This window comes from Pagrus pagrus (assembly GCF_965226575.1).
Source record: "Pagrus pagrus genome assembly, chromosome: 8".
Classification (NCBI taxonomy): Eukaryota; Metazoa; Chordata; class Actinopteri; order Spariformes; family Sparidae; genus Pagrus; species Pagrus pagrus.
Genome location: NC_140192.1, coordinates 4927828 through 4935955, shown reverse-complemented (window position 1 = coordinate 4935955; position 8128 = coordinate 4927828). Strand labels below are relative to the sequence as shown.

Here is an 8128-nt window from a genome sequence, read left to right as displayed (position 1 = left end):
TTTCTATTTTTGACTAAAAAGAAATGTGGGCGCCAGACACAACAACACATCCTGCAGAAGGCAACAGCAGGTGCATCTTGCATCATGCTTTTGCCCTCTGAAAAGAAAGTGTCCACCCTGCAAATTCATGGTGACAAATGACTGTACCGATCTGATGCAACACCGGTCAGGGATTGAGTTGCTTGGTTTAGTGACACTAAACAGCATAAGCCCAAGTAACATCATTGAATGAGCTGACAATGCCCTATAAAGTCATAAATGAGAAGGTGTTGTTTTTATTAGTTGGATCTGCTATCAGAATCCTGTATGACCCCTGTGATGTGAGTCACTGTGTGTTTAATAACAGTCATGTGTACATAGTGAAGGATATCAACGCTACCTTTATTCATGATGATAATCAAATTTACATTACAGCCACTGTATCAGTTATCTTACCATCACCATGACTGACCAGTTAGAGCACGGCCAACACGATAAAACGTAAAGTTCAGTCCAGCTCTGCTTCATGATGCAACACTTGACTATGATTGTAACCATGTTTTTTGTGCTCCACACCTTCAGAAATGCTTTGTCACCATGACAAGCCTTGTGCTATTTTGTTAATAGGGTCAGTATATCCGATTCATTTATTCACAATAACAAGCTGAACATGAGCTGCATGACTGGACCAGTAACCTGAAGCAAACTTTGAAAGTACAACAGGTGCATCGTATTCTGGATGACCCTTTATTTTTTGTAGCTAAAACACAGGGACCTATTGTTATAACTCGAAATCTCTTGCGATACAAGGTTCTCCAAATAATATTAGAGGTACCTTTTGTCTTCTCATATAAATAAAATGGCTCGGATTTGGAGCCTGTGCCTGTCCAGACACTAATTATACCCATCTGTTCCTACAAACATAGAGCATGTTCACAATCACTGCTTTTGATTGTATTACACCACAGGGCCTGAAGGGTAAGAGGGAGAAGGGAGCTTTTTGAGTAAATTATAATCAACTTATGTTGAGATATTATATCCCCTGCCTCTGCTTTTCTCTCCAATGTCCACTTTTGTCCCAAATGCATTGCCAGGTTAATCCGATTGTTTCACCAACATGTCCTGATGTTCTTGTGATAGCTACAATAAATACAACTTATCAAATTAATTAAACCAGTGTTGTTTTAAAGCCAAATTCAGATAATGGTTTCTAGGAAACATTTATTTGCTGCCCAAATAAGATGCATCACACACAGTGTTTTTAATGTAAGACGCCATAAAAAACTCATAAAAACATAACTGTCACAGCAGAATACACTGCACTGTTTAACAAGTGAAGTAAAGGACAACAGGACGTGAAGTTGGAAGGATGGTTAGCCTGAGGATCGTTCGAAGTATCATCCACAATCCTGCATCTTGGTTTTGTTTTGTTTTGCAAAGCAGTGACAGCTTGGCCATCCTTAACTTCTGAAAGAAGTTTAGGGGTGAAAGGTCCAGTTTGTAGAAAAAAAGTTGATTTTTGAGTCTCATTCCCAACTCAAAAAACAAATACTGACACGTTGAGTGACCTGACTTGTCAAATATTGACCCTTTGGGCTTGTAGGTTGCGCCGACCGCCATCCCAAAGTGCCAGGATCCGACTGGTTGGGAATGAATTTTGAGCTGTGTTAGAATGAATATTAAATATGTGTTTGGGGGAATAGTTGAGGCATGTTATGCAAGATGTGTGTGGGTGTGTGGTGACGTGACGGAGAAGGTTAAGACTCAAGCTCTGCAGCTTTAAAGTCAGACTAATAAAATAATCTTAAAAAGGAAAAGCAGAAGAAGACATGATTTTGATATAAAAATACAAGGAAAGCTTTATAGTCAGACTTTGCTAATAAAATAATTTAAAAAGAAATAAAAGAAGAAGACATGGCTGGATTTTGATATAAATATACAAAAAAAGAGAAAAAGTCAGACCTGCCAACTTTAATATTATTTATTATACCTTGTGTAACGAGGTAATTACTCAGGTAGAAGGTGCTGACGGTGCCTGTCACTAACATTTTAACCACACATGTTGGTAGGTTGCCATCTTCCAAAGCATTCCTGGTTACAGTATTTGCTCCAGCCCGCCCCCACCGCCCCCCCCCTCCCCGATAGGCTCAATGGTATGGTCCACCTCCTCGTGACGTCAGAGCGTCTGACTTCGTCGGATAAATACTGGAGCTCTGCGCCATGAGGCTCAGGCTCGAGGATCAATAGAGAGACGGACGACAACTGCTTCTGAGGGGAAGCGGAGAAAGAAAAAGAAAAATAAAGACGCCGAGACACTGCGAGTAAAGAAAACAGTCCGTTTGTTATTACTTTGCGCACCAGCGGCCGCCATTAGCAACCATGAACGGACAGATGAATGGTTTTCATAACTCCCTCATTGATGAGGACTGCTTCTTGTTCACCTCGGAGTCGGTCGGAGAAGGACACCCCGGTAAGACCCGACACACCGTCCCGTCTCGTCAGTTACGTCCGAGGCGAAATTAGCAAAACGCGTGACCGATGTTGCGACTTTGTTCGTCCCTCGTATTGTACAATTCCGCGACAAACCGACGAGTAACTGACACACATCGCTCACATTTGAATGTTTCGGCCTTTTCCGCCACTTGAACGTTAGCTGGGCCGGTTTCAAGAGCACGCGCTGCTAGCTAACGTTAGCTAGCTAATCTTCGCTGAATACATGATGCTGTCGCGTGTCTTCTCCGTCGACAGCAAGACAAAAGTGATCATATCAGATGTACGCCAGTAACGTAAACGTTACTCATGTGCTCTTGTCATTACTGTATAATTAATTGTGAAGCGGTTAAACGTTTTTTCCTGAACCTTCTGAGTCGTCCGCGGCTATTCCTGACGCACGCGGGGCGTAATAACCGGGTTGCGTCATTCATTCATTCACCTGTGCAACATGGCACTACAGCGGGTGTCATCTGAAATCATCGCTAGATTTAATGTATTCATTGTTTATAAGTTTATCACGTTTGCCTTCCGGTCCTCGGCTTTGCGCGCGCGCTTCCCCCCCCCCTTTCCTCACACCACATGTGTTCACATGCTGAAATGGCGACTGAGCCACTCCCACCGAGCACGATCCGGGCAGGCGGTGCTGCTGCTGTCGTGCCACCATTTACATTCAGCCACAGCCCCGTGTGGTGATTGCTGCAGTCTGTTGTTGTTGTTGTTGTTGCTGCCGGTTGTTGAGTTGCATTGTTCTTGTTTTCCAGACAAGATCTGTGATCAGATCAGCGATGCAGTCCTGGACGCTCATCTCAAGCAGGATCCCGATGCCAAAGTTGCATGTGGTGAGGAGCAAAACTTTTAGGCCATGTTTATGTTTGCACGGAGCAGATGTTTATATTGACAGTGGGATGTTAAGGGTTATTTCCTTCTTCCCGTGTGCAGAAACTGTTGCCAAGACTGGGATGATCCTGTTGGCCGGTGAGGTGACATCACGAGCCACGGTGGACTACCAGAAAGTTGTCCGCGATACCATCCGCCAGATTGGATATGATGACTCCTGCAAAGGTATGGCATGTTGTTGTATATCCTGTTTTGTGGTTTTCAGGGTGTGGTTGTGTTGTCCACGGTTGACTTATAATGCTTCTGTCTGTCTCCTGCACAGGCTTCGACTACAAGACCTGCAATGTTCTTGTGGCCTTGGAGCAGCAGTCTCCTGACATTGCTCAGGGTGTCCACATTGACCGCAACGAGGAGGACATCGGTGCAGGGGACCAGGTTAGTAGTGGATATTAACAATTTGAAATCAGATTGCTCGTCTTTTTATGGTCCTTTTTTTGGTTTTTTTAATCAGGCATTTTAAATACTGAGAAAATGTCTGTTCCTCTGCAGGGCTTGATGTTTGGATATGCCACTGATGAGACTGAGGAGTGCATGCCTCTCACAATCGTCCTCGCTCACAAGCTGAATGCTAAGATGGCTGAGCTGCGTCGCAATGGCACCCTTCCATGGCTCCGGCCAGACTCAAAGACACAGGTAGGACTGTTAGACCTGCTGTAATTGACTACTATTAATCCTCTTTTTGTTGGTTGGATTAAGCTCATTTTTTATTTTCACATTATTTTCAGGTTACTGTCCAGTACCGTCAGGACCGCGGTGCCATGCTTCCAGTGCGTGTGCACACAATTGTCGTCTCTGTTCAGCATGATGAGGATATTTGCCTGGAGGAGATGAGAGATGCCCTGAAGGAGAAAGTCATCAAGACCGTGGTTCCCTGCATCTATTTGGATGATGACACCATCTACCACCTGCAGCCCAGCGGACGATTTGTTATTGGAGGCCCACAGGTAAATGTGGGAGAGTGTGGCTTTTAGAAACTATTTAGCCTGTGAGTTGCTTGCCTGTTAAACCTCCGTTCTCTCGTCACAGGGTGATGCTGGCCTGACGGGACGTAAAATCATCGTCGACACTTATGGAGGCTGGGGAGCTCACGGTGGCGGTGCCTTCTCTGGGAAGGATTACACAAAGGTGGACCGCTCTGCTGCTTATGCTGCACGCTGGGTTGCCAAGTCTCTGGTTAAGGCTGAGCTCTGCAGGAGAGTGTTGGTCCAGGTGAGTGGTGGCGTCAAAAGCAGCCGGTCTTCTTTATCCAAAGAGTGGAGCTGCAAAAGTTTATGATTTAATTTAATACGTATGTGTGTTTTTAGGTGTCCTATGCTATTGGAGTTGCACACCCCCTCTCCATTTCAATCTTTCACTACGGGACCTCCAACAAGAGTGAGAGAGAGCTGCTTGACATTGTGAAGAGGAACTTCGATCTCCGTCCTGGAGTCATTGTCAGGTAATACTTCTCGATGAAACGGCTCCTAAATCCTCCCTGTTTCCTGCGCTTTGTCTTTTAATTTAGTGGCCCTGCCCAGAATGTAGAGTTAATTTAATTAATTGATATATTAAATTCTGAGCCAGTGCCCTTGCCTTATTTTTTCTACAACATTTTGCTTGGCTTTTTTGATCGAACGCTGCGAGTTTGCCATAATCTTTCTGCTTAATAACATGGGAAAGTGTTGAAGGTTATACATGTGGGCATTACCGAGGGCATATGTCTGATTTTAATAGGGCAGACAATGACATCTATGATATCTGATGTAATCAAGCCTTGTAGCTCATAGTTAGATAAGCGCGCTTTTGTAAATTGGATGAATGGCTTCCATCTGCAAGCTGCAGTCAACACACTGCTCAGGGTTGGCATGGTAAGTGTTGAAGCTTCACGTGTTTCCCTCTCTACCAGCTGATCTAACAAACCTGATTTTTATTTATTTTTTTATTTATTTTTGTTGTCGCTCCTGACAATCCCCGTCAGCAAATGTGATTGGTGTGTCTGCGTGAGTATGAATGTGTGTTTTGTGGTCACTGGGCGTGACTGCTGCTAAATATGTTGATTATGTATTCCAGGGAGCTGGATCTGAAGAAGCCCTTGTATCAGAGGACTGCAGCCTATGGCCACTTTGGCCGAGACTCCTTCCCATGGGAGGTGCCCAAAAAACTCAAATACTAAACCTGTTAAGCTTTTCCCCCCAGGCTTGTTGGTGTATACTACAGAGAAGCCTCCAAGGTTCCAGGGGGTGAAATGCACTTATCTCTCTCATTAATATGGTATCATTTAACACATGACTCCCTTCCTCACTCCACTTCTTTCCTTCTGTCTTGTTGCCATTTCCTGCTGGTTGCAGTGTTTAACTGGGTCATAGGAGGCATGCCTCAGAAACTTGATGTTTTTAAGAATTGGATGGGTTCCATGAACTCATGCACCATAGTACTTCATGTTCTCCCATGTCTTTGAGGTTTCCCTGCTTCTCGTTGTGATAGGCCCTGAATAGCAGCCATCAGTTGTTCTCCTTTTGCCATTCCACACTCAGTATCGTCAGTCTTATATTCGGTGTCATGGCGGTAGCATATTAGGCTATATGCGATACCCCTCTTAATTTACTGGTGCTACTGATGTAAGGAGTCTGCAACTTTAAAAAACTATTCAAGTCCGTTTTTGGAAGCATACTTTGGTAGTTGGAGGGCCCTCTGATCTGGCTTCTTCCCAAACAAGTTGAGCTTCTTTCTAAACATTCCTCCCTTTTTTGTCAACCTGGTACAGTTGTTCCCCGACCCAGTCTTCTTTTTATCCCTTTTGTTCGCTTTATTCCCCTCGTCTTTGTGGAGGATGCTAGAATGGCACAATTAAAATTCAAGGGTTGTCGCTGTTTTCACATTAAAAATGCTATGCATTGCAGGCTATGGGGCGAGCCAAATCCTAATTATTCAAGCTCTCAAATGAGCGAAAGCCTCAGATGCCTCTACAGACCTTTGCTGTTTTCTGACGTAATACAGAAAAGTCAGAAGCTGCTATGTCACTGCTCTGGTCTTTAGAGGTATTGTTATACTTGATAGTGATTGAAAATTGGATTGTTTGTGCATTGAAATCGAATTTTAAATGAGTCCTTTTTTTAAATGTAGTTTCACTCGCTTTTTTATGGTTTGACGTGACTAAAGGCCCTTTTACTCCCAAAGTGTATTGATGGCAGGTGTGGCTACAGAGAAACCTGGTTCCCATCTTTATGCTCAGTGGGGTGTGTTCTTTGGCTAGGATTCAAACCTCAACACTATTTATTTGTTCTCTGAAACTCGGCGTGGATACAGAGAAGCCGAGGTTTCAGACGGCAGCTTTAAACAAACTTGGTTTTTGAATATCTAATTCCTTTTGACTTGATCATTTTTCAGTGTTGCTTGAGGCTCCAGAGTGTTGTACAGAAAAGCTTTGGTCCGCCTCAACTGGCTACTGTTAATGGGGATTTTACAACCTTTTTTTTTTTTTTTTTATTTGTGGACTGCAGCTCTTATTTTTAGATGGGTTAGATTCGAAATCCCATTCAAATGTCCGGTGCAATTCTTTGGCTCTCGTATCCTCATGAATGGGATGGCAACATTTGGTTGGTGTAGTACAGAGAAACCAGCCTCGTTTACATGGCCATCCCATGTGTGGGATCGAGTTTCAAGTTTTGGTTTTGCTCCCTTTTTATCACTCCGAAGTCATCCCGTTGGCTACAGTAAGTGTAAGAGTGCCTTTTCTATTTCCTCTACTCCCTGTTTGCTTTTCTGCCCTCCTACCCACATACATTCAACTTCCAGAGGAACAAGTAGCTCGTGCTGTATTACGCTTCATGTCTAGACTGAGTAGTAGTTTCCTTATGCTCTGTAATAAACTACTCCTTTCAAATGTCTGTGTAACGACTTTTCTTGTTTGATATTGATATTGCACATGGAAGAATGTTTTCATTGTATAATCATTCATGAGAAAAAAAGTGTTGCAATGAGGAAATAGGATTAACTTCAGCTATTTATTCTGGCACGACTCAAGAGGCTTTTGAAATCCTCCATCCTTGTTACTTACCAGAAAGTGATGCAACATCTGAGCTTGTTCTTTATTAATTCAAGCTTATCCTCTATTGCCTGTGGTTGAAGTACGTACATTGCCAATAAGCCAACAAAAAAAAAAAGCAGAAGTAACTTTAAACTGTCTGGATCCAACAAGAGGTTTTAAATAATAATGCTCCCTTTGTGTAGTGATAAAGATCTCTCCAGAGGCTGCGCAGGGAAAATTGTTAATATGAAATTTCACCTGGTGTACTCGGATAAATTACAGTTGTCGCTGTACTGTTGTTTCTAAAGTGAGGCTTTGCCTTCCAGTAAGGTAAATACAAGTATTCAACTTCTATCAGTTGTATTTATCAGAATTTATGTTTACATTCGTTTTGTTATTGAAGTAAAATGATAGGTTATCTAAAAAGGCAAAGAAGTTTCCAGATGTGTACGTTTCCACGGCCCTTGAAGCGATTGAAGGAGTAATGCAAATATTTGGTCCTGACAAATGTTGCATTAGCCACCAGGATAGTGACTTTTATCTGTTAGGTAAAAAAAAACTTAGGATTTCTCCACCAGGGTTATAAAAATGACTGTTTTGAAGCACATGACGAGCAGCCGTAAGACTGTTGTTGCCTCAAAAATTTCAAAACATTTCATCAGTCAGAAAAGCTAAAATGGGTCTCTAAAAGGTTTGCAGTCATTCAGGTCTGTGATGTTTGAGCTGAAACTAAACTAAAACAAAACTGAAACA

At 42.9% G+C, this 8128-nt stretch overlaps 1 protein-coding gene across 2 annotated transcripts; it reads left to right on the top strand.

Annotated features, from left to right (window-relative positions):
- The first annotated feature begins 2187 nt into the window (after nt 1-2187).
- mat2ab (methionine adenosyltransferase 2Ab) lies at nt 2188-7235 on the top strand. 2 transcript variants are annotated; one of them, XM_084359941.1, is made up of 9 exons: nt 2188-2449; nt 3234-3311; nt 3412-3534; nt 3632-3744; nt 3859-4002; nt 4095-4313; nt 4396-4578; nt 4674-4807; nt 5419-7235. In XM_084359941.1, exons 1-9 carry the CDS (start codon nt 2359-2361, stop codon nt 5519-5521), a joined length of 1188 nt encoding a protein of 395 aa, XP_084216067.1. In that variant the 5' UTR covers nt 2188-2358; the 3' UTR covers nt 5522-7235. The 2 variants fall into 2 exon arrangements, with proteins under 2 accessions (XP_084216067.1, XP_084216068.1); XM_084359942.1 differs by having other exon boundaries at nt 4674-7235.
- The last annotated feature ends 893 nt before the right edge of the window (nt 7236-8128 follow it).